Genomic DNA, 27122 nt, shown 5'->3' on the forward strand with positions numbered 1-27122 from the left:
TATAACCTCTGTTTTCACTCTATTTGATTTCAGTGCTCTGCATCATATATTTTTTTTTCTAATTTGGGGAGGGGAAGGGAAATAACAAAAAGCTGATATCAGAATACAGGTTGACCCATTGTACCAATAAGATCTACAAGACACTATTTTGAAAATGGACTTTACAACTTTGGGGGGGAGGGAAGAGTGAGGGAGATGGGGAGGGAAGGGATGGTAGGGAAAAAAGGAGGGGTAACAATGCTCAATAAGATATATACTCATTACCTTACTCATGTAACTGTAACCCTTCTGTACAGTATCTTTACAATAAAAATATATATTAAAAAACTGAAAGAAAAACATTGCCTCTCAGTTGTAATTAAGCCATGCATTTAGAAACAAACCACATATTTTAATAGTGTAGGTCTAATCATTTTAAAACTGTAATGAGAATGCTGTACTAGACAGTCAATTTGTCCTCACCTTTCAGTGCTTTAAATTTTGCTTCTTGTTGCATTCAATCTTTTTATACTGAAACCTGTTTCTCATAGTCTTTATTCCTTTCGGAGGTTAATGCCTTAGGAGGTGAGCAAATGAGATTATTGGCAAATTGCTGTTCATTATTCTCTTTTCCCCCACAGCAAAGTTTTGTCAATGGAATAAATGTGCAGCTCCTTTATGTGTACATGTCTCACTGATGCTCAAAGCAGCCCAGGAAATAACTCAAGTAATAGCCCTATTTTGCTGATGAGAAGACAAAAGCCTAGAGATTCATTGGCTTTCTCAAGCTCATACAGCTAAAAAGTGAGAGTAAGGGGTTAAAATGAAATCTTACGATTCTTCTTCAAACAGGAGAATTTTCTGAGAAGCCAAGCCAAAACCCATTCAAGCTGCTGGAAAGCTTTTGAAAGAGACCTGTGCCATCAAATCATACTGAAGTTGCCTCTCTAATTTCTAGAAAGAAAACAGAATTATAGCAAATTAAGTAGTCCATTTTTTCTAACAGGTATATTCATTTTCAAATAAATTTATCCCAAACAGAACTGTACTTATTTTCTCATGCACACTGGAAAGTCAATATACACTGGGGCTCTTTTTATAGACTATATGTACATTCTAAGACATGAGGGGACTCATTTAACCATTGTAATCCTTAGAGGTATCTATTCTGCTTTTGTTTTTATGATCAACCAGTGACCCTATTTATAGCTATATTTGAGTTTTGGTTCTTGCAATTCCAAATTATAATATCATAAAAAGAAAGGGAAGTTAGTTCTTATTTCTAATACAGGTTTAGGAGTGAGATTTATAAAAGAAGGACCTGAAAATTCTTCAACATTTTTGTTGTTGTTGGTGGTGGTGGTCATGGGGCTTGAACTCTGGGCCTGAGCACTGTCCCTCAGCTCTTAAGCTCAAGACTAGTGCCCTACCACGTAAGCTACAGCACCACTTCCAGTTTTCTGGCGGCTTATTGGAAATGAGTTTCATGAAGTTTCCTCCCCAGGCTGGCTTTTGAACCTTGATTCTCAGATCTCAACCTTCTGAGTAGCTCTGATTACAGGCGTGAGCCACCAGCACTCAGCTCTTCATCAACTTATTTACCAATATCTAGACATTCCTCAGGGACAAGGGAAAACTGGACATTTAAAGGTTAAATTATTTGATTTCTGCTCAGCACAATAGTCACCAAATTAGAATATTGTGTCTATATTTTCTCATCTTCTACTAAACTAACATTGGGTTTCTTAGAACATCAGAATTTGTCTACTAGAATAGGTCCATTGCCCACAGTTCAAAAAGGGAGCCATATAAATCACAACAGAAGAAGAAATCCTCTTTTAAAGTTTTCAATGGTGCCATTACTTGAAATTCATTTTTAAGACTTTAGAGTTCCTTTAATAGGTTTAGAATAAATAGTAGCTGTGTTCAAAAGTTTAGGCAAATGATGTCAATTTCTCTACTATCAACAAAAGTAATAATTTCTATCCAGAATACTACTTATGGTAGGTTGGTGTTTCTACATATTGCTCCATGCAGAGAATCAAAGTAGTTTGATGCGAGAAACACAGGTTTTGTTATCACTGATATTATTTGGTGTGTATATTGAACAAGTTTCCCAACCTCTCCATATGTCTGTTTCCTCATCTGTAAAAAGACGCTAATGTCTGCCTGTTAAGGCTGAAGATTAAAGACATTTGGCATCAGGAAATCATCATTATATTTTAGAAGACCAAACTGAGTAAGGGTAGAAGAGATGGATGCAACATGTTGCTTAGCAAGAGTTAACTTTTTTTCTCAAATGTTTCAACATGCTGACAATAACCAAAGGAACAGGAGTGGGCGTCTTTTCAAATAAAACATGTAGATGCATGTCTTCATGCCTGGGTTGGTTTCTTCAAACAGTGACTACAAATGAAGAACTAGAATCAAAACGTATTTTCATGTGTGGATGAGGAGCTTCTGTTACTGCTTTTCAGCTAGAGCAGACACAGAGTTTGGGAGATTTCTTCTTTGCTAAGCATCCATCACTATTTGTCTACCTAGTCTGTCACTTTATTTTCTTTTTTGTTTATTTATATTTTATTTATTAAAATTTAGATAGATGTAAGAGTTGTTGCTCTTGCCAGGAAATTTTAGATGACACTAACATTAATTAGCAAGCCGAACCAGGACCATAAAATATTTGTACAAATCTGCTTGAGTCTTTACCTGTCATGGGCTAGACATATTCTTCAGCTATCTGTGTTCTTTGCCCATTATTGCTTTCTATGGACAATGCTGTTCTTTCAATGCTGTTACTACAAGAGGGGTGTGTAGGGCTCCATTGATGCCGGTCCACATTTGTTCCAATAAAGGAACATAGAGTTGACTGGGAAGCCCTGATACTGGCCATGTCACTGAGCAGCTATGTGGAATTCACCACAATCTACCTCCTAGATATATTTTAGTGACCAAAAAAGGGGCAAAAGAAAAGCATTCTGAATTTTCATAGGAAATCGCTTTTGGAGTATTAAATACTTTACCATATGCATGACTTGGGAAAAAAATTAAGCTTTTTTAGGCCACAGTTCATTTAGTTTTCATTTTGATATTCTACATCTTAAATTAGAACTCTAGTTGTAAGGTAAGGATGAATTGTAAAAGCTCAAGCCACTTACACTAGAGGTCATAGATATCTGTGCCTCCTTTCTTGAAGGCCATAAGTAGTTTTTCAGGCTAGCAACAGTCATTGAATCTCATTTTTCCTATAGTTAATGAGACTTGGAAGCAGCCTTATCAAAGATTCTACATACATGCTTAATCCACTCTTACTTATCCCATAATTATGTTTTATGGCACAATTATGCCTTTAGTGTCTAATGCACACCAGATATTGTATCTCCACAGTCACAACAGTGAATAAAACTCACTTCATTCCTTGCCCTCATGAACCTTCCAGTTGAGGGGGAAAGGAAGGTGCTGAGCCTCTCCTTAGATGTTCCCCAGGTATTTTAAATACCACCTGCTCAAATGTGTCCTCCTTATCTTCCACCCAAGAGTCTTTATTCCCTAGGCTTCCTCAAGTCAAGGAAGATACTTCTCAAGTGTCCAGGAAACCTGGAAATCAATGTGGAAGTACTATATAATCCTGACATTCCATCCCTGACAATATACTCAAAGAAGTGTATGTCAACAAATAGTACATATCCCTGAATATCCTAGCAGCTCTACTCAAAATAGCCAACCTGTGGGATCAGCTTAGTTGTCTATCTACCAATGAATGGATAAAGAAAATGCCACACACACACACACACACACACACACACACACACACACACACACACACCTACTGTTCCACCAGAAATGGGAATGCAATTATATAATTTGCATGAAAATTGGTGGAACTGGATATTAGTACATTAAGCAATCTAAATCAGACTCAGAATGACAAATATTGCATGTTTTCTCTCAAATGCAGAATCTAGATTTTTTTTGTAAGGACATGAATGCAGAAGGGAGACTATCTGAAAGGAGGAAAGGATCCACAAGAAGGATATGGGAAAACAGGGAGTAATTGAAAATGACTATGATCAAGTACATATATTCATATGTGAAAATGACTATTTTGTTCAATTTGTATATGCTAATGAAAAGAAACCTGAGATGGGGCTGGGAAGGTGGCTCAGTGGTACAGCGCTTGCCTTGCATGCATGAGGCCCTGGGTTCCATTCCTCAGCACCACATGAGTAAAAAGAAAAAAGCCGGAAGTGGCGCTGTGGCTCAAGTGGTAAAGCTGAGGGACAGCACCCAGGCCTAGAGTTCAGGCCCCACAACCGGACCCAAAAAAAAAAAAAAAAGAAAGAAAGAAACTTGAGATTATTGCTTGTACTTTTCTTGGTTTCTCCCATGAATCCAGTCTAGTACTATGTCTTAGCCTCTACAAAACCTCTCAACTCTGCCTTCTTCCTATCTCCAGGAGTCACTGGAATTTCTCTCCAGGGTGTCACTGCCTCCTCGATGATCTTACTGCTTCACACATGGTCTTCCTCTTGTGGTGTCATCATGAGAAACAAGAGGCAGTGCCTTGAGCTATAGTTATGAAAGAACGTTGAAGGCCTTTCTGAAATTGTGAACTTCAAACCTGAGCAAACCATGACCATTTGCTAAATAACAATACAAACATTAGAAAATTGAGGCAATTCTTTGTCTTAAATCCTATATAGTGGAAAGGAAATTTGATTCCAGTATTTTTTACTCTGAAGCTTGCTCTTAGCTACTACACCAGACTGTCTTCACAAATTCTGAACTAAATTGAGAGCCAAACTAAAGTTTAAAACAAAACATAGCTAATGAACCAGAATAAGCCCCTTAGCACACAGGGGATTTGGTGAGTTGGCATCCCCTGCCCTTTCTCACCAATGCATTAAGATCCACCTTGGCTCAGTCAGTATGAGGCTTCTAGCTGACCCTTGCTCATGTGTTTTGATTACATTATATGATGAGCAATAAAGCCATTGTTCTCCATGTTTGGAATGCATTCTCTACCATGTTGTTAGCCTTTTCTTACCTCTCTAGTTTCTCATTAATTCCTCTTAATGTATATAGTACAACTTTTAAAATGTATTTTATATGTTTATTTTTAATCAATTCTTAATTTGTTTTGTTTATCCTCAAGGTCTGGGTACTGTCCCTAAGCTTCTTTTGCTCAAGGCTAGTACCCTACTACTTGAACCACAGCACACTTCTGGCTTGTTCTGTTTATATGGTACTAAGGAATCATACCCAAGGCTTCGTGCATATTAGGCAAACACGCTACCACTAAGCCATATTCCCAGCCCTTCCAATCAATTTTTATGATGTAGTCTTTTTTGTTGTTGTTGGTCTGGGCCTGGGTACTGTCCCTCAGCTCTTCAGCTCAAGGCTAGCATTCTACCCCTTGAGCCACAATGCCACTTCCAACTTTCTGGTGGTTTGTTGGAGATAAGAGTCTCACAGACCTTCTTTCCTGGGCTGGCTTTGAACTGCCATCTTCAAATATCAGCCTCATGAGTAGCTAGGATTTACAGGCATGAGCCACGATGCCCAGCTGATGAAGTTTTATCTCTCCCAACTAGCATAGGCCAAGCAGATTACCATTTTATCCATCACATATATATATATATATATATATATATATATATATATGCATACCTAGTATAAAACTCATACCAAGGTGGAAAGTGTTAAGTTGACAATGGGCCATGCACATCTCTTTTCAAAGGACAGCAAAACCATAAACTCCACAAATATAGAAACTGCCCTACCTACCATCTTAACTCCAGTGCCTGACATTGTTGAATCAGGCTGGGACCCAAATCCAACACACTTGGAGATCTCAGAGAACAGAAATCACTCCGAAACAGCATCAAATCTAAAAAAATTCTATTTTAAAAGGCTCTAAGAGACACCACAGTATTGTGTTTGGAAAAAGTCTAAAGTTGATATTAGATGAACTTTTTCCTTTGGGACTTCAGTTTTTGCATGTTAAACTGAGTGATTTCCTGAGGTTTATACGAGTCCTTCTCCTGTGGACCTATTAACAAATGTTTATGACTGCATTCTCTTGCAACTGTGCAAATTTCCAAAGAAGATATTGCTATACCAAGCGACTGGTTCCTTGTTTGCTGAATGGATGGGGAGATGAATGAATATTCATAACTTAATGTCCAATAGGATGATATCATCACAGAGACTGGCAACCAATCCACATCTTGAGGTGAGAGTGACTATATAAAGTTCCCTGGAGGAGCTCATATCCTACCTAAAAGATACATAAGGGTTAAAAAAGCCAATAGAAGCATATATGAAAGCATATATACATAGGCATATATATATATATAAACACATATATACAAAGGCTATAGTGTAGGATGCTAGGGGAGAGTGAGGCAAGATTAGAAGATGGCAGAAACAATTGAGGGCTATAGAAACTCTCTAAGGGAAAGATGAAAAAGACCTGAACTAAGCCATGAGGGTAGAGACACAGAGGTTTGAGTTATATTTTAGAAATGGAATTGACAGTCCATGCTGATGAATTTGATATAGCAAATCATGCAAAAGAAGATGTCATAGAAGAGCTCTGGCTTTCTGGCTTGGTCAAATTCATGAATGGTGCTAATTACGGAATCAAGTCCATTAACTCAAGACAAAGGAGACATATTTGGAAATGAGGTTGAGCTCAAGTTGGCTCATATTGAGTTTGAGTTAACATATCCAGAATAAGAAAGTCTGGTAGGCATTAGTATGTAGCTGAAGTCACTTGAGGAGAATGAACAGTGATAATGTGCCCAAGAGAACCAGTCTACCATCTCTAAAGGAGAATTGTCACAGATGTGGGATGTTCCCCACATGATTTTCCATTCTGAGGAACATATCTTTACCCCCAAAATGGTGACTCAGTGATGACTTTGCATCTCTCACCTAAACATAAAGAAAGGGGCATCAAGTACCCCATCCCCAACTGCTCCATTTTACCACAAATAATAACCTGAGGGGGAAAGAAAAGTGATATTTTGTTCTATGTGCCAGATGTTTTATAGTCATTAACTCACTTAAATGCTCACAGTGAGTCTACACAAGACCTATTATTGTATTTAAGTCCTTGAATCTCAGAATAGTTAAGTTTCTTGCCCAAAGATAATAGCTAAAGTGACAATATGGAGATCTGACTCCAGTTCTACATAACAGCACTACACTTTCCCACCTCCTGGAATGCAGCCAGATCCTTAGGAAGGCCTGTGCATACTTCACCCTTTCTTGCTTTATAAAAATGGTTTACATTCTTAGCTTAATGCTTTGCCCTCCATTAAACTTCAGCCCACCTCTGGAAAAATATAAACCTCAAGGATGTCAGTCATTTATGTCTCAGTAAAAATGAGTTTCAGATTTTTAGGAACCAATTTTTAATTTCATGGGAGAAAAATGCTGGAATCTTGAGAGAAGGGTAAAAGACTGAAAGAGACTATCAACTTCACACCCCCTCCTAGTCTGAGGTATGTACTTTTAAGATTCATAGGTGGGTTCCAGTGGTTCATGCCTGTAATCCTAGCTACTTAGGATCTGAGGATCATGGTTCAAAGCCAGCCTGGCCAGGAAAATCTGTGTGATTCTTTTCTTTTCTTTCTTTTTTTTTTTTTTTGGTCGATTGTGGGACCTGAACTCTGGGCCTGGGCGCTGTCCCTCAGCTCTTCAGATCAAGGCTACTGCTGTAGCACTTGAGCCACAACACCATTTCTGGCTTTTTCTGCTTATGTGGTGCTGAGGAATCGAATCCAGGGCCTCATGCATGCAAGGCAAGCACTCTACCTCTGAGCCACCTTCCCAGCCCATATTCTTATTTCTAATTAATCACAAAAAGTTGGTAGTGGATCTATGGCTTAAGTGGTACAGCACTAGCAAAATATTTCAGGGACAGTGCCCAGGCCCTGAATTCAAGCTCCAGAACACACACACACACACACACACACATACACACACACACACACACACACATACACACACACACACACACACACACATTCTTAGGTGCTAATTTTACACATATCTACTACTTTGTCAATAGTCCCATTTCTGGATCTGTTACCTCAGTTGTTTGGCTCTGATCAATGGTGACCCAAGGTAGCCAACATGAACTGGAGTTGAGGGTCCTATAGTCTCTGGCCTTAAACATAAATCCCTATCTATTCCCTTGAGAATTAGACCCTGCCTGCGTGCATTAAAAATCCTGAGCAGATGGAATCAGAAGAGCTTGCTGGAAAGACGTGGAGAAGTCCCTTCTGCCCTGTCTGGGTATATTTGCCAAAATAAATGACATGTATCAGGGCAGGGCACTGGTCCAAGCCTATTGAAATTCTGCTAGCAGTCCAAACAGTGATGGTGTTTCAGATTGGTTCTGTGAAATGATCAGGGTTAGGAAGAGAGAAATGATTAGTGAGCATCTGGATGCTGTAGCATACTGATGAAGAGAGTCCCAGGGGCGGACCCAGGGTGAGGGGAGAACAACCTCAAGGACCCCCTAGGACATCTGCCACTGGAAAACAAGGCACTAGCAGCAGGGGATCTGGTTTTAGTCCCATGTCATTTCTGTAGCTATGTAACCTAAACAAGTCCTTCCTCTTCCCTCAGCCTTTTCTTCTCATGTATAAAATAAATGCTGAACCAAATAAATTCTGAGGGCCTTTCCTGCTCAAACATTCTGTGACTTCTTTGATGGTGGTTTGATTTCTTTTTCTCGGTAGTGGGAAGCCTACACACTCCCCTGCTTATCTGTAGCCTCTGTGTTCTCATACTGACCTCTGCTGGCCATTATGAAAAGTGTTACTCTGTGTGTGTGTGTGTGTGTGTGTGTAGTAGTGCACCACTGATTTAGAATTAAATTTCAGCAGTACAGTGGATATTAAGAAAGAAACCTTGTGCATAGAAGATGAGAAAACCAAACTAGAGAGCTATTAGCACAGAGTTAGATATCTAGAGATAGCCTATTTTTTTTTTTACTTGCCACCTTCATTTATTCATGGTACTCCGGGCTTCTTGTCACATGTGCTATGAATACAGGTACCAGGAAAGCCTAGCACCATGCAAAGGAGGCCATTCTATACCAGTACAGCCTCAGAAGCCTCAAGCAATTCCACAGGCCCTGTTTCTACCCTGAAATCAGTCTGAAGTTTTGCCCTAGCCTGGTGGCATGCTTACCACCCTAAACACATAAAACCAGCCTAACAGTCCACATTTGTCTTAGAGATGTCTTTCCCAATACCCCTTTGGGAAAGAGTTGGAATTTACAAACGAACTCATGAGTTCCTTTGGAGACTTACTGATATCAGCATTTTGGCTGGAACAGAGAAGTCTGCAAAATCAGCTTGATCAGCCAAGGGAAAAGAAATAGGCCACAGAGACCTGTATGTGCTAAATGAACTCAGAGTTCCCTTAAGTTCATGCCTGTCTACTTGTTCTAACTTAGGGCTGAGCTTGTGTTCACCAAGGCAAGAGGGATGTGGATGGTGACAGGCCATTTATCCACCATTGGACACTGCTCAAGGCCCTGGAGTAGTGTGAGTAAGATGGGAATTAGACCACACCTCAATCTACTATCTTGTTCAGGGGTTCATCTGGTTTTCCCTTCCCCTCCTTTGATGCAAGATTTTTGGCAAGGCTCAGATTTGGGTCAAACATTTGGTTCCCTGACTGGATCATCTCTACTAGTAATAACATGGCCTTGGCAAGCCCCTCCTGCCCATGTCCTCCCAGCAAGCACTCTTCTCCAACACCTGGTTCGTATCTGCCTCCCTTGTTCCAGCCTCAGGCAGACTTCCCTGGCCTCCTTCTCTCTCTCTCTCTCTCTCTCTCTCTCTCTCTCTCTCTCTCTCTCTCTCTCTCTCTCTCTCTCTCTCTCTCTCTCTCTCTCTCTCTCTCTCTCTCTCTGTCTCTGTCTCTGTCTCTCTCTCTCTCTCGCACACACACACACACACACACACACACACACACACACACACACACACACACACACACACTCTCCTATGTGCTCCTTGAAGACTGCAGCCTTTAACACTACTTTCCTCCCAGCCATTTCTCCAGGTTTAACCTTGCCTTCCTGGTTTTCAAGACCCTCCTCAGCTCTGGCCTGCTTCACATTCGCAAGTGACCATGACTCCCCCAATCACAGATCAAGTGTCACCATTATGCAACTCTTCGTGGCCAACCTTTCCTCTGTGGGCTCACATGCTTAGGCTTAGTCCCAGTCTTGTATGTTTGTTATGGTTTGGGCTCTATTTGTCTTGAGATCTGGAACCACATTTTTAACTTCCTAATTCATCCTCATAATACTCCAACAATAAAAAAAATATTGCTTTTTCTCCTTAGTTACACACACACACACACACACAGTGATTTTGTGAAAATTAAAATTTTAATTATTATAAGAAAAATCCAATATTAGGAGGTAGGAAAACTTGAAAACAAAATGCTCACCTTTCATCCTCAACTTTACCAGGAGTTAAAAGTCTGGAATCTGCATGGTGGTGTTGAGAAAGTTTGAATGGTAGACACTATGCTAGAAAATTTCATCTACCTCCACAAAGTGTCTGTCTGTTACTTCTTTGCAAGAGTCTTAGGTATCCCTGGGTCTGATTGACACAGGAAATTATATTCCAAAGGGTGGCACAGCTGGTAGCCACTTGCTTCTGTAGGATGTGAGTGTAGCCACTGCACAAGGCATCTGTCCTCTTTCAGCCTTTTACAAAATAAAACTTCATGGTGAATAGGAAAGGCCATGTTTAATGGGCTTTTTTCAGAGTTTTTACAGATTTGTAGGGAATTACAGACGGTAAAGGGGCTGAGATATGGGGATAGGAAGCATTTATGAAAATAGGCTTTCTACCTGATACGGTGTGTTCACAGAGAGGTAATGCACATTACTAATGGCTTTCATTTTCTGCCAAAAAACTCAGTCCCTACTGGGATTTGTTCTAAATGATAGTCCAGCCTGTCTGTGTTGTACCTACTGGGGTTAATTCTCAGTCTCAGTCTGCTTTAAAATGTCAGACTGAACTTTCAGACTTAATTGTTACAGACATTTTATAACCAGGATATTCAAAATTCTCAGGCTGTTCCCTCTTGCTATCATAATTGATACTTAATAGATACTTCTCAGGCTTGTATTTTCCACATTCCAACTTTGTACCAATAGGGAAGAAGGACGGAAAAGAAAGGGGGATCAGAAAGAAGAATAAGTAAATAGTGGTGTGTGTGTGTGTGTGTGTGTGTGTGTGTGTGTGTGTGTGTGTGTGTGTGTGTGTGTGTGTGTATTTCCTTTGTGAGCATCTGTTGCCAGTCTGGAATCAGCCAACAGAGATGAATTCCAATAGGTTGGTCAGCTCATGTGTTTCTAGATTCTGCCCTCTCTGAACCCCTGGGGCAGTATTCTTTAGGCACATCCTTTCTCTGAACTTTACTGCAAGCATGTGGTTGGCTATTTGGATGAAAGTTATGAAATGCCTTGGAGTTCTCCAGTATTCTGTTCTTTCACTATTTTGACAACCTGATGGATAGCCTGGCATTAATTAGGAAGAGGACAATATTATCCAGCCTGAATAGCTAATGTCCTAAGAAGTACAAAGTTGAAGAAGCTTGGTGCACATGAATCTTATGAAATGGGCTTATATAGCAGCCTCTAAAATAGCCTTCTCTGATCCAGGTGTCAAACTTTGTCATATCACACAGATCTCTAAGCCAAAATTATTTAGGAAAGTGGTGGCTGTTCTCTGTGCATGAAAAATATGAAATGCTGATGTTAAATTCCCTATTGACTAATTGCACTGTTTCTTTCTATCTTAGGGAAAACCTGGAGCAATGGGAACTCAAGGCCCAACAGGACCTGAAGGATTTGCGGGTCCTCCTGGGTTATCAGGATTGAAAGGAGAAAGGGGCTCCCCAGGCCGTCTGGGACCATATGGTCCAAAAGGAGATAAGGTTGGATATACCAAAATACAAAAGCCAAAATTTGTCAGTCTTGGTCCTACTTATTTTGAAAATAATATTGTTTCTGAACATGCTGGTAAAGGGCTGCATACTTTGAGATGGAATGAATGATTTGCTGCTGATGGATCCTCTCTGGAGTCTCATCTTTCAAGACTCTTGTAACAAGTGAATATATATATATATATATAGTGAATATGTTAGTTACTTGCTAGATGAGTGAACTCACTCACGAGAAACTATGCGGGTTTGAGCAGGGCATGAGTCAGAAGTCCAATGACCAAAAATCCAGGAAACTTGGAAACAATCTGGGTCACAAGTACAGAGAACTGGCTACAAGAAAGGAGAGTAATATCATGGGTGACGTGTTTCACAGCTCAGTTCCCTGACTATTTTAATCACTTCCTGTTCCCCATTGATGAAAGCAAGAGTCCCACCTTCGGATTACAAAGATAACTGAAGGTATACTGGGCTGATGAAGTTAATAGCAGGTTATTAGTCACACATATGTCACATCTCAGGGGAGGACACTACACACCATGTAAGGCCATGTAGGGGTTGTACTGACAAACAAGTGGACCAAGAGGCTGTGGGAGGCAAGCTTTGAAATAGCAAGAGGCTGTGGTGTCCCTGGTGCCTGAAGGAGGATGTGATTTGGCTTGTTTGAGTAATTCACTGGCAGGGAACTAAACCTGCTAATCAAGGACAAGCAGGAACTCCTCCTGGGTTGCTGTGTTAGGAGGGTTACTTGGCTAAGGCACTTGAACTGACAGAGCAGCCTATGTAGGGAAGTCTTGGTTAGACCATTCAAAGCCGTCTGAATTTTGTCTAGATGTCAATGTAGTATGTGGTAGTGAGCTTTAATTTTAAGATTTACAATGCCTAACATAATAACACACTGTCAAATACAGACATGTCTAAAAATTAGGGAGAAGCAAGTGATCACTTAGAGCTAGAGTAAGGAGAAGGTCAAAATAGTGTGGGGATAGAGATATGAAGAATTGGAAGTGGTGCTGTGGCTCAAGTAGTAGAGTGCTCACCTTGAGCTGAAGAGCCCAGGGACAACGGCCAAGCCCAGAGTTCAAGCCCCATGACCAACCAAAAAAAAATCTTGATAAGCGAGATATGAAGAATTTCTTAGCAACTTCTATCACTGTACAGTAAACAAGCATAGTGACTCTAACAAACATCACCTGGATTATCTCTTATGTCTCTCTTCCTACCTCATTTTCTAGGGTCCTATGGGAGTTCCTGGCTTTCTTGGCATCAATGGGATTCCAGTGAGTGCGTTCACAGATCCATTTTAAAATCACCCTCTAGTTTCTGTCTTATATCTTAAGCACTTTGGCACTAGCCTGTATCATGAAAGCAGGCTCGGGGTCAAGTATTGAAATGTGGTGTGGGTAGACTTAAGGGGATGTGGTTATGCATAATTAGACTTGGACTGAGGCCTATGCCGTGGTTAAGGTTGCAGTGGCATATAACATTCATAAGAAACCATTAATACCTTAGCCTGAGTTAGGTCTTATGGGTTGAAGGGAGCTTTGATTAGAGATGAGCAATTGACTTGAACATAAATAGACATAACCATGTTGGAGCACAGGCATATTGATTATAGGAATTATGTGTACATATATGTATATATGTATATATATGTATATATGAAGACATGATATTTGATAGGAAAACAAACCTTTGATGATATCTTGCACATTTGCTTTCAGTAATTTGTTCTTTTCAGCCTTATTGATTTCAGAGTGAATTCCTCTTAGCTTTACAAAGCAACTACCAAAGATTGCTCAGATGTGGCCTTATTCACTCATCCTGTACCTCTGTTTTGGTGGAGATAAGTAGGGAATTTGGAGCTTCCTGACATCTCTTTTTCCCATTCTATTCAGGCTAATCCCTTCATGTCTCCATTTTCATCCTACATCTTCACTTAACACTGCAGAATCTATTGGTACACTTCACCAGCCTTTGAAAAGATAATACTTAGAACCTTATCAGTTCTTGGATTTGTCCTTTGCCATTTGTCTGTATATTTGTTTGTCTACAGTAGTGTATTTCTATCTTATTTAAGAGAAGGCCAGAATCTTGTGGGGAAGATCTGCTCCACATAAGGCAGTTTCTAGAGGCTGCATTTATGCTTCTAAGGGATTCTACAGACCCTTATTAAACTGTGGTTTAAGAAGCCCCATGCCCAAGATCTTTTGTCTTATACTACATAATCATCTAGGCTAATACTAGTGGAAGGTTTCAAATCACTGTGCCAATATTTAGGTAGATTTCTTGAGCACATGCTACAGACTAACACTTTACTATGAGGATATTGAGGAACAATGCAGCTCTGCTCTATTAATAGATGATCCATTTTCCTTTTTTTTTGCCAATCCTGGGGCTTGACCTCAGGGACTGGTGACTTTCCCTGAGCTTCTTTTGCTCAAGGCTAGCACTCTACCACTTGAGCCACAGCGTCACTTCTGGTTTTTTCTGAATATGTGGTACTGAGGAATCGAACCCAAAGCTTCATGCATGCTAGGCAAGCACTCTACCACTAAACTACCTTCCCAGCCCCTGATCCATTTTCTTTCAGAGTCTAGTAGAGACGAGGCAGCACATTTAACTTGTATTTGTTACATGCATCCAGTCAGCTGTCGGATTCCTGTATTTCATTCAGTTGCAATATCTGAAAAATGCCCAGAAATAAGCCAGTGGGAAAACACGGTAAATAGGAATGACCATGTTTTTATGGCATAACTGTAATTTTCTTATGACTGTGTTTATATGGCTACTTTACCCATAGACTCCAAGAGTGTGCATCTTTGGGAGCTGAGGGAAAAGGAAACCAGCAAACTAGAAGCAACTGTTGCCATTTCTCCTCTGGTTCTGGCATGGCCAGAAATGTGGGAGGCTTCTGAATTTGCAATGTTACTATGCCTATGATGCCTGATGGAAACTGGAAGCAGATGAATCCAATGAGGCCTGAGATGTTTCCAATTTTGAGCTGGAACCTGTCCTCAAGTCCAGCTGGACACTTCTGCCTCCAACTTATGTTCAAGAGAGCCAAGAGAACCCTAGGATTGCATGAATTGAAATTGATCATTTGTCTCTAGTGCTTCATTGTTTAGGAGAAAGAGTTGCAGCTGTCTACAATCCTCCACATAAGCTCCTTGCTCCCAAATAAACACCCCTACATCCTGGCCCTTCGCTTGGCCAAGAGTTGTTTTGTGATTATTGGAGTTCAGGGTATTTTGTTTGTTTGTTTTTGTTTTTAACTTTTGATTGCTCCAGCTTCAAACACTAAGCCTCATTATTCAGTGAAACCCTTCTCCTTTAATCTTTCTCTCGCTTCCAGCTATTTAACAAATGTATTTTGATCACCTTGTGTTTGGTGCTTACCTTTTCCTTCCATCTCAAAGATCACAGGAGTCCCCAACATCTATGTCACATACTTTAACTCCTAATTACCTATAACCATCTGTATTACATGAACTTCATCCCACTGCTTAGAAGCACAGATGATATGTCTTTTGCTCCTCACAAAGGCCACAAAGGCCCCTAATAGAATTCAACATGTAGTAGGAAATCTAAAACTAAATGAGGGTCTTAGTCCTACCACCTCTAAAGTCATAAAAGCCCAAGTTCTGAGATTGACAGGACTCCCTCAGACAGAGGAAAACACAGACATCATAGACTCTGTCAGACTACTCATTATGTTCAACTTTCAACAACAAACACAAAGCACTTTGGCTGAAACCAACAGCTTCTCTGACATATTTTCTCTGAACTAGATCACCACAAAGATATGACTCTCCTCTTAATATTAGCTGATCATTAACATATGTGGCACTGGTTTGGATCCCAAAACCATGTTTTTGCTGTCATGTAGATAATTTTAACACAAGGGAACAAATGGTCAGTTAACGATAATCCAACTCTTTGCACCAAGGGGCCAGGCAACAAGTAGGGAGAATGAACAAATAAGGTTATTGGTTAATATAGTAAATATATAGCTACATAGACTAGGCATAAAAGTACTGTGTGGAGGCTTTTATTCGTATTTCAGATGTGAGTTGGGATTGTTGACATCCATAAGAAATGCATGTTTATCATTTTTTTTACTTCAAATATGTTGGGAACAGACAGAGGTTTTCAAGTTGTGCTTTGCAATTGTTTAGCTTTTCCCAGAGAGCCAATCTCAAATATGTCCTGAATAGAGCCTTGTAAATGAGCATACTAAATTTATATCTTCAAAGTGGACACATACTACTCCCTAATTGGAAACTTTTTCTTTGGAACTGTGTTCTAGGAACACAGCCCTTCTGGAATATAGCAGACCCTCAGTAGCCTATGTGTTCATTCCCTATGGCTATATAAAACCATGTTTTCTTCCCTCAAAGATCTAAACTCTCTTGGAAATTTGTTATATACATATGTAAACTTATTAGTTATAACTAGGAAGGGACAAATACTAGAAATTCTATGGTGGCTTATTCTTGCTGACTTACCTAGGAAAAGACTTAGCATTTATTTAACTCTTAGTAAGTCTAATCTAACTTGATGTTGACTATAACCCAATGCAGTACTTATTTCTTCATTATTAATATAAATAGCATTAACACTCTAGTATTATAATATAAGGAAGGTATTATTCATCTCCACTTTACAGATAAGGGAACTGAGGTTCTAGCTGAGAAGTGACAAAGTCAGGGTTAGAGCACAAATCTGACTGCTCTAAACATGCATTAGCTACTACCCCATAGTATTAGCTAGATGACAAAGAAGGGACAGATCTGAGTCATACCTCAAAGGTTAATTCCAAAGAATTCCATTAAGGTAGGAACAAGTAAACAGATATCCCCAGATTCCTGCTGGTAGAAGATACCAGGAGTTTAGAAGAGCAAATTAGAGGATTGAGCCCAAGGAAAACATGTGGATACAAAAGGGTCAGAGTTCAGACAAAGACTTTGGTGTCAAGCAAAACCAAGGTCCCCAGGAGGAAGGAAGGCGCCTGGTAGTGAGTCAGCCTGTTGTCTTAACTTATCCCCACTACCAGCTGAGAGATAACCCCTAGGAAGTCAGGCTCTACAGCAAAAGGGTTTAAATGAGTAGAGCTGAATAAAGAGACTATCTAAAGGATGTGCAGGATGAAGGGAAATAACAATGCAGACGATGAAGTAACTTCATCTGTTAACATCTGTAGGCAAAAAGAAAGGAAACTGTAATCATTGTACTGGAACCCAATGAGACCTGGAGCCATGGGATATCTGTTGCCCAACAAAAGTTAAGGCTCTAGAGAACTATGACTTTTGTCAGAAATGCAGCCACGAGGAAGGGCATGGAGGGTAATAAATAACCTGTGCTCTTTCTCCATCCCAATCTGTATCTCCCAACGAACAATTCAACTGGGAGATAGAGAGAAAGGAGCCTGTGGAGTACATTCTATAGCCATCAGCCACCAAAGGCAAAGGTCCAGAGACTTTGTGGACAAGCAATAATGATCACCCCTTGGTAATAAAGAATCAAAGACTCTCTTGTTAAACAGTTTGTTTTCCCTAGAACAATTAAAAATCATCATCTGAGCTGTGCACTGGTAGCTCACATCTGTCATCCTGTCTACTCCAGAGGCTGAGATCTGAGAATCACAGTTTGAACTCAGACCAGGCAGGAAAGCCCATGAGACTTTTCTCTCCAGTTAAGCACCACAAAAAGGCAGAAGTAGAGCTGTGGCTCAAGTGGTAAAACACTAGCCTTGAGCAAATAAAAGTCAGGAACAGAGTCCAGGCCCTGAGTTCAAGTCCCAGGAGCAGCACACACATGCACAAAAATCATTATGTCAGTCTGAAGAGGCTAGGTTACATCAAATTTCTTAAAAAATCTAGGCACCTCCTCTATACTGAGTGTTTCATAAGCCTAATAGTCTAGACTAACACTTTTGTGTTAATAGTCATTCTACTTCATGCAACTATACATGGTAGATATATTCCAAGACCTCCAATTAGATGATTGAAAGGTATAGCATTTATTATACCTTTTCCATCATAACTAATTACTTATCACACAATGTGGTCATAACTTTTTCAGCTTGAGGTGGGATATAAAACTAGCACAGATTTCTTTGTCCTGCTTCACAATTATCATATGATTTTTTTCTTTTTCTTTCTATGTTAAGTCAACAATTTTCACCTTTTCATTTAAAGGAACCACTTTACAGCCTTTCTTTGTCATATCTGAACTAGTATCATCACTCTTATTATTTGGAGCCAGTATTAAGTAAAATAAAGATTACTTTAGTTTGAGCTTGGTAGTACATACCTATAATTCCCACTACTTAGGAGGTTGAAGCTGTATGATTGTGAGTTCAAGGCCAACATGAGACTTGTATCTCTCTCTCTCTCTTCTCTTTCCCCCTCCTCTCTCTCTCTGTATATAATATATATGCCCATATATACACATATATATTTATACATACATACATATACATATATATACATATATCTTTAGCACAAGCACTATGATACCATTTAGAAAAATGATTTACTAACCAAAATGACTGACTAAGCAGGAAGAGTGAATATGCTGGACAAAGGAATAATTTACATTATAAGTAGGATGGAATACAGGTGGACCCATTGCAACAATGAGAAGTACACGTTGTCATGTCGAAAACGAACTTTACAACTTTGGTGGGGGGGGAGGATTAGGTGGGGGGGCGGGGGGGAAGCTGGGAAGAGATGGGAAGGGGAAACAAAGGAGGAGGCTACAATGCTTGATAAGAAATGTACTCATTATCTTGCCCATGTAATTGTAACCCCTCTGTACAGTATTTTCACAATAAAAAAAAAAGTAGGATGGAGTGGGATAGCATGTGATTTAATTGTGGCACTCAAAAGAATGAGCAGTTCCAAACTCATGAATTGTTTATTTCCATTGGTAAGGAAGAACTATCAGTAATTTGAAAAGTATTTAGAGTAATTAGGAATCTATTTTTCATTGACCTATCAAGATTTCTGGCCTTTCAGGTCATATTTTTGCTCCATGCCGAACACATAACTGGCTTTTGGTACATGTGTGTGTGGGAGTATTCTTTTTTAAAAGAGGAGTATATGTACCAAAAAGTCCAATATTAGGAAATTCTTTAATTCAGATGAACTACATAAAAATGCTTACTGCTAGCTACTCAAGAGACTGAAATATCTGAGGGTCGTGATTCAACACCAGCCTGGGCAGGAAAGTCGATGAGACTCTTACCTCCAATAGACTACTCAGAAAACCCAAAGTGTTACTGTGACTCAAGTGGTAGAATACCAGGCTTGAGTAAAAAAGCTAAGGGCCAGTACCTTGGTCTTGAGTTCAAGCTCCAGTACTGGCACAAAAAAATAGAAGTGGACAAGGAACCAGAGTTTAGCAACAAGTTTGGCTTTTCTCATTGTTGAGATTTTTTTCAGATTAACTGACAGTTCTGTGGCTTACTTGATCCTTTTCTCTTTTAATAGGGCCACCCTGGGCAGCCAGGCCCCAGAGGTCCACCTGGTTTAGATGGCTGTAATGGAACTCAAGGAGCTGTTGGATTTCCAGGCCATGATGGGTATCATGGGATTCTAGGACCACCTGTATGTTGCCAGATCCTTGCACTTTAATTCAAATGGCACTGTTTACTTCCAAATGTTTTTTTTTCTGTTTTTTATGGAAAACTCACTAAACTTCTGTGGTGGAGCCACTATGGTCCCTTGTCCAAAGGTAGGAATCTATGCTAACAGTACCAGAATGGCAAAGGCAAAGTGGCACTGTGGCTCAAGTGGTAAAGCACTAGCCTTGAGCACAAAGAGGCTCAGAGACAGCACCCAGGACTTGTGTTCAAGTCCCAGAACAGCAAAACAAAAGAAAGAAAAAAAAAAAGAAAGGAAGGAAGGAAGGAAGGAAGGAAGGAAGGAAGGAAGGAAGGAAGGAAGGAAAGAAGGAAAGAAGGAAGGAAGGAAAACAGAGAGAGAGAGAAAGGAGGGAAGGAAGGAAGGAAGACTGTATTCACAGTGTTGCCCTCCCCAATGCCACATAGTGACCCTTTGTTAAAGGGTTGAGAAGGTATTTATTGACTTGACCACAATGTCACCACTTTAGTTCTATTTATCCAGATAAGGTTCAGATTGTTGGATCTAAAGGGTCTCTAGTGGATATCAGGACCTTATAAAATTGATTTTAGACGGGGCTGGGAAGGTGGCTCAGTGGTAGAGCGCTTGCCTTGCATGCATGAGGCCCTGGGTTCGATTCCTCAGCACCACATAAGCAAAAAGAAAAAAAGCCAGAAGTGGCGCTGTGGCTCAAGTGGTAGAGTGCTAGCCTTGAGCTGAAGAGCTGAGGGACAGCACCCAGGCCCAGAGTTCAGGCCCCACGACCAGACCCCCCAAAAAATTGATTTTAGAAATGGCTGAAAGACTTACAAGAACAAAACATTTCAAGCCCATTCTTAGCCTCAGTTGAAATAATCTAAATTATTTAGTATTCCAATGTGAGATTTTTACCTAGAAATCAAGCCATCAATTAGACAGATTGCTCAGCTACATGAATTACTTTGCATTTCACTGGAATAGCAGCATCCTTGCATTTAGTGACCAAGTTGTAGATATGGGTATATGTGTGAAAAAATGGCACACATAGACAAATAGACAAAGCACAAGCCCCAGATTGGCATAAAGGACCTTGATACCTAAGGACCAAACAAATATACAACAAAGGAAGATTGTAGAAAAAGGTATATACCTAATGTGGAAAAAATCTGCTTGAGTCATAAAGACCTCCTGTTTCCATGGCAATAGAGGAAGGGAACATAATACTTCTCAGAAGTAGGGCTCTAGAAAAGCCATGTAATTCTGGTGTCAAGCACAAAAGTAGAGGTGTTAAGGAACATCCCCTGACTAACAAAAAACAAAGGTAGGAACCTCATCCTGACCCTAAACTCCAATAGGAATGGAGACATGTATTTCACTAAACTACCCTTATCAATATCCATTCAGTTAGCTCCTTTGAAGCTTCTTTAAAAAAGAAGAGTGACCAGAAGATGAAGGGGAAATAGGCTGTTATAATAAAAATTGGTTTGTGCTTGGGAGGTTGTTTTGTTGTATTGTTGTATTGTTATACTTGCATTAAAGGGATCCATCATTCAGTATAATCCATCATTCAATATAATTCAGTCCCCAAAACTTAGCATATGGCCTATTTTTACATTTTAAAAATATGTTAAAATAAGATATCCAATATTCCATATACAATCCATAAAGCTAATAAGTTATTTCATCTCTAGTTCTTCAAAGAAAAAAATTGTTGACCTTTGATCTTGACAAAGTCTCTCTCAATGGCTTATACCTGTGAGGTGAAGAATAGTGAACTGTAAGCTTATGTTTGTTCAAGAAGGGCTCTGAATAGATATAAGGTCCCCTGCTAGCTTAGCTCCAACCCATTACAGACCTGTCTGTGTCTTTGAGGTAGGAGAGTAGGACTCAGATTTGAGACACAACACTTGTTCAAGGGGACGGACTTTGCCCTTTAACCAATTCTGCCACAGACTAAGTCACATAATTTCAAATTCTTGTTGTTCCATCTTATCAGATCATACTGCTAACAAAACTGTGCACATGTGAATTTATTCCTGTTTCTCCTACTTTACTCAGGGACTTCCTGGTCGTAAAGGTTCAAAGGGTGAACCTGCCCCACCTCAAGGCAGTTTTGCTGGAATGGAGGTAAGAGCTTCTAAGGCAGGCAAAATTGGCTGTAAGTTAGGCTTCCCAGGATTGTGTCCCAGAAAAAAAAAATTTACAGAGTTAGCATCTGCTTATGGAGCAGACTACACTGGATTTAAAAGAATCTGGAGCTTTTTTGTGGTAGCAACTTTGATAGTAATGTTTGCAACTATACTGTGAAGAGTTGCTTCATGAGATCTAGACTAAAAGTTAGAGACAGACCAGCATTTTGCATGGGTATCATTTTCTTTACCAAGACAAGAGATTTCCTAGAGACAGATTTTTTTTTTGTTTTCTCTAGAATCCTTAACATCTCTATTCCTTGGTTTGGATCAGGTATGTCTCTGCCCATGTTAGTATAGCTTCCACACCAAGATCCTCGCCTCTCCCTTCTCTGCTTCTGTCCAGTACCAATCACTCTACCTAGGTCCCTGACTATCTGTAAAACCTTGCCCATTTAATCTACAGCTAACTTGAAACTTCCATCTCTTACTTTCTGTTTTATTGTGATTGTATGCTAGGTTCATATTCCTTTATACTCTTGTGGGGCCCAGTAACTCCTGACCTCAAATGATTGACCTTATTTATCTATATACTAGAAAATGAGCCCCATCTTTCTGTTAGCACAAGGGAATCTATATGCCCTACTTCTAAGGGAAAATGAACCAAGATTTGTTAGGTAGTTTGTGGCACTTTTCTGTCTTCTGAAAATGCACAGAACTAGGGATATTGGAAAATGGCTCTGAAGGCAGTGATGGAAGAGAGCAGCTAGACAACTAGAGAACATACAAGGTTTGCTGTTTTAACTACGAGTGCCATAGCAGATGAAATACTAGCATTGAGAATGACCTCATGATGATTGGATGCCTGTTGCTCATGTTAAAGACAAAAAAGTATTCTGAGGGGGCTGGGAAGGTGGCTCAGTGGTAGAGCGCTTGCCTTGCATGCACGAGGCCCTGGGTTTGATTCCTCAGCACCACATAAGCAAAAAGAAAAAAGCCAGAAGTGGCGCTGTGACTCAAGTGGTAGAGCACTAGCCTTGAACTGAAGAGCTGAGGGATAGCACCCAGGCCCAGAGTTCAGGCCCCACGACCGGACCCAAAAAGAAGTATTCTGAGGTATATTGAGAGTCTTATTCACAGCTACACGGCCACACAGCCCAACCAACCCCCAGGCAGTGTTCTTCCCATGTTACAAAGAACTGATCTTTGGCTGTAACTCAAATAGAGCACGACTAGCAGGTGTCAAGATCCAGCCATTGCCTTAACAGACATTGAACAAATGATTTTGCCAAAATCCAGAGACCCTGGCTCCAGTGGAACATAGCAAATTCCACAATATGGTTATATTACAGATTCATACAGTGACTTAAGATGCTGCAAAGTAATTAAAACGTAATCAGAGACTGTATGCTCTGTTGGTTTTCTTTTGAAATGTCTGATTTGCATTGTATACATATGGGCACAGACTCTCTGGGGATGAAGGCACATGGGAAGGTAGCTTTGCTTTCCTCCAAAAAAGGAGCAGGCAAATCACCAGCCTGCAGAAGCAGTTTCTAATTGATAAGTTCCTAGCAAAGGTGAAAATTAATTAATCCAAGAAGACTATGAAAACCTGTTCAGCCAAGTCTATAATCTTTGTATTCTACAGTCAAGAGTTTCCGTAGGGAAAAAACTAAATTGTTGTATATGTCCAATTCATACATTATTTGACACATAAGACCTTGATGGAGGAAGCCCAAGTTTCAGCAATGTGTTTTTTTCCCCATGAATCTTAAGTTACTTCTGTGAAATACTGTGGTGTTAACTCATTAATCTCTTCAATATCCTGTCTTTATCTGTTTTACAGGGAGATCCTGGGCTGCCTGGCCTGGATGGAATCTCTGTAAGTTGTTTATAAGTTGAGCTCTCAGTATTTAGTCAGTAGTCACTGATGGTGCTTTTTCATTTTGTGTGGTATTCAAAGGTCTTAGCCCTTCTGAAGGAAAATGTAGACAGTTGAGGTAGAATAGCTTATGGTATTCACATTTTCTAAATGAGATGAATTATTCACCTCAAGTTGCATAACAGGCTGGCTTTCAGGCTTTATGCCAGGGGTCTTTGTACAGTAATCCCACTTATCAATGAAGAATGTGTTCAAAGATGCACAGGGGATGCCTGAAACTGCAAATAATTTAGAACCCTACACAGACTGTGCTTTTTGTTGTTTGTATATTCCTATGATAAATTTTAATTTACAAATTAGGCACATAAGAGATTAACAACTATAATAATAAAATTAAGTAGGAATAATGATACATTATAACAAAAATGATGGGAATATGTTCTCTTCCTTCCTCTCTCCCCTCCCTTTCTCAAAAGACTTTACTGTACTACATCTACTTCTTGGGAAGTTATGAAATGATATAGTGCCTCTGTGATGAGATGAAGTGAGATGAATAATGGGACATAGACTTGACCCTACTATGTTAGGGTTACTTGACATAAGCAATGCAACACTTTTTCCATGTACTTTTTGAACTGTGGTTTCCATGAAAACATGAGAAGCAAACCTATTCTCCAAAAAGTATTAGGATATTTTGCCTTTCATTCAGCAATCATCTACTAAGTTTTTATGTGTGTTCAAGAAGTAGAACATACTTCTTTAAAGGGTGTCCACATAGAAATTTTAGAGATTCTTTGATAATAGTTCACAAAAGGACACATTCTTATCAATTGCTTCTGAAGTAGCCTAAGCATTGCCTCTTCTTTCTTCTTTCCTATATTTGTTCCTTCCTTCTTGCTTTCCTTTCTTTTTTCAGTCCTTAATAAATCCTGTGCACCTACTATCAGCAGGTAAGTGATCCTTGAGGCAATTGATTTCATCCCTGCCCCAAGGGACATAAAAAGTCAATGGTAGGAACTTGTCTATGCATTCCAATGCAGCTTAGAGAAAGAGGAAGACTTGCATCTAAGAAAGAGAAAGCCTTGGAGATGTATGGATGGTGTTCAGACTTGCTGATAGTGGGAGGAGGCTTTAGGCAAGCCCACACAAAAACAAAGATGACTAAAGACCCAGGACATATAGGTCCCCTAGAGCTAAACAAAACTGGCTTAAAAGATGTGTTCATTAAAATTGGAGAATAACACCCACTATATTTGATACATAGCTTCTCTTGGGGATACCGTTCCCTGGCCACAAGGTACAAAGTTTTTTTTTCTTTTTTTACACAGGAATAATATAGAAAAGGCTTAAATTTGAGGAGTGGATGTGTGGTGACTGAACAAGAGATTTATGATCAATAGAGAGACCACAGGTTATTAACAATGAGTTGACCTATTTGTCATTATGGAATATCCCCTCTTTATCTGCAGTAATCATGTATGGCTTGAAGTCTACTTTATCTGATGCCGAATAACTTTTTTATGTTATTTACCACAAAACTTTATTAGAGCATATTCAAATGTAGAACAAAGTTGAACACATTTTGCAGTGATCACTCATTAATATTTTATTATACTTACTTTATCTCTCTCCTATCTAGCTAAGCATCCTGTATATCCTTTGATTCATCCTATTTCTGAGGCATTTTAAAGTAAACTACAGGCTTACTCCTAAGTACTATAGCATTCCTGTTGCTAAACTTCAATATTTGTCTTCATTTTCCCTTTATATATAAAATTTACAATGAAATCCCTAAGTCTTAAATGTACATTTGCAGAGTTCTGACAAATGAATACTCCTCTGTAACCCAACTGTCTATTAGAGTCTAAAATATAACTATCACCTCAGAAAATTCCCTTCTGTCCCTTGCCAGCCCATCCCTGTCCTCTACCCCAGGCCACTATTCTAATTTTTCTCTACCATAGGTCAGATTTTGCTTATTCCAGAACTTCATACACATACAATAATATAATATTCAGCCTTTTGTCTTTAGTGTTTCTCAATCTGTTAAGTGCTTTGGAGAGCTGCACACATTGTGTCATCTATCAATAATTTGCTATTTTTTAATATTGTTTCATTTTCTTATTGAGTGCATCAGTTTTTGTCTTGATGGATGCCTGGAACCTCTCTACTTTTTTTCTATTATGAATAAGGTTTTTATGAATATTTTGTACAGTTCCTATGGTCATACATTGTTTTTTCTTGAGAAGTTGTCTTGCATTTTGACTTTGGTAAAAACCTTGCCTCTCTAGGGGCCACAAGGACCACTTGGATCTCCTGGAGGTGCAGGATCCATGGGACCACCAGGATTACAAGTAAGACCAACTTAATATATGATTACTGTATTCATATGGCTAATTGCTTCCCCAGACCATGGAGTAAATATAATCTTATGTCATTTTGGCTCTCTTGAAGAAAAACAACTGCAATTCTTGAAAACATTTCTTGCTAGGAACTATTGGTTGTCTTCCTTTTTGTTATCAGAATCTGATCATCCAATCTGTGCCTTCTAGTCTAGCTGAAAGTATAGCTCAGGGACAGCAGATATTTAACATATCAATTGCCTCCTTCTTCATGACAGACACTGATGATTAATCAGACAACCGTCATGCACTCTGAGCACTGAGTAAACCTCAAAATTCTTCTTAGCCCTGAACTTTGAGCAAGCTCTACCTACCTATTTTTCTGATACCAAGCTTACATATACCATTAGAAAAGCAGAGCAGGTCAACTCTGTGGTTCCAGGATATCTCTGCACCAAGTTGGTTCTCTCTAATGAATGAAATTCTGCCACTTATTCTTTTGGCTTAGCTTCATCAAGTTATTGTTTTAAAATATGTCACCTTGGGCTGAGATGTAGCTCGGTGGCAAAGCACTTGCCTAGCAAGTACAATGTCCTGGGTTCAATTCCCAGTACCAAAAAAGAAAGCACCAAAAAAATACAGTTAAAGTATGTGGTCTGTTGGAAGGAATGACACATAATGGCTTCACTTACCTTAGCATGAATATGGTTATCAAGTCCATGTGGGGTATTTCAAAGGAGATATAAAGAACCAAGTAGAAGGAGCAACAATCTCTTATAACAAAGCCAAGTTTTACAAGGCAAGAAGAGAGGCATGTCCCCAGTGATTCCCAGCATACCAAAGTTCTTCTTAGGTGAAAATGACAAATATTAACTCTTTTCTTTCTATTTTTAAATCTAGGGTCCTCCAGGCCCACCTGGCCTTCCTGGTCCTGATGTAAGTATACTATGTTTGGGGGCAATTTGTCTTCTGCCACTAAGTACTTTGGTTTCTCCACAAAGATACTGGTTTGGTTGAATGTACTTCATGTTTTAAAAAAGAATATTGCATTCAGCTAGGCGCTGGTGGCTCACACCTGTAATCCTAGCTACTCAGGAGGCTGAGATTTGAGGATCACAGTTCAAAGCCAGCCTGGGCAGGAAAGTCTGTGAGACTCTTATCATCAATTAACCACCAGAAAGCCACAAGTGGC

The 27122-nt window shown here is 39.6% G+C and overlaps 1 protein-coding gene across 2 annotated transcripts in view; it reads left to right on the plus strand.

Annotated features, from left to right (window-relative positions):
• The window catches only part of Col4a6 (collagen type IV alpha 6 chain), a 302319-nt gene that overhangs the window by 219733 nt on the left and 55464 nt on the right, over positions 1–27122 (plus strand). Inside the window, exons 4-10 of one of the 2 annotated variants that reach the window (XM_070039936.1) lie at positions 11830–11964; positions 13206–13250; positions 19467–19583; positions 21636–21704; positions 23553–23588; positions 25880–25942; positions 26831–26866. In XM_070039936.1, the coding sequence (XP_069896037.1) occupies positions 11830–11964; positions 13206–13250; positions 19467–19583; positions 21636–21704; positions 23553–23588; positions 25880–25942; positions 26831–26866 (501 nt within the window). Of the gene's footprint in view, positions 1–11829; positions 11965–13205; positions 13251–19466; positions 19584–19646; positions 19711–21635; positions 21705–23552; positions 23589–25879; positions 25943–26830; positions 26867–27122 lie in introns of those variants that run through there. The other variant, XM_070039937.1, reaches the window with a different exon arrangement.

Source organism: Dipodomys merriami, unplaced genomic scaffold (assembly GCF_024711535.1).
Source record: "Dipodomys merriami isolate MVZ:Mamm:240054 unplaced genomic scaffold, mDipMer1.0.p SCAF_3, whole genome shotgun sequence".
Lineage (NCBI taxonomy): Eukaryota > Metazoa > Chordata > Mammalia > Rodentia > Heteromyidae > Dipodomys > Dipodomys merriami.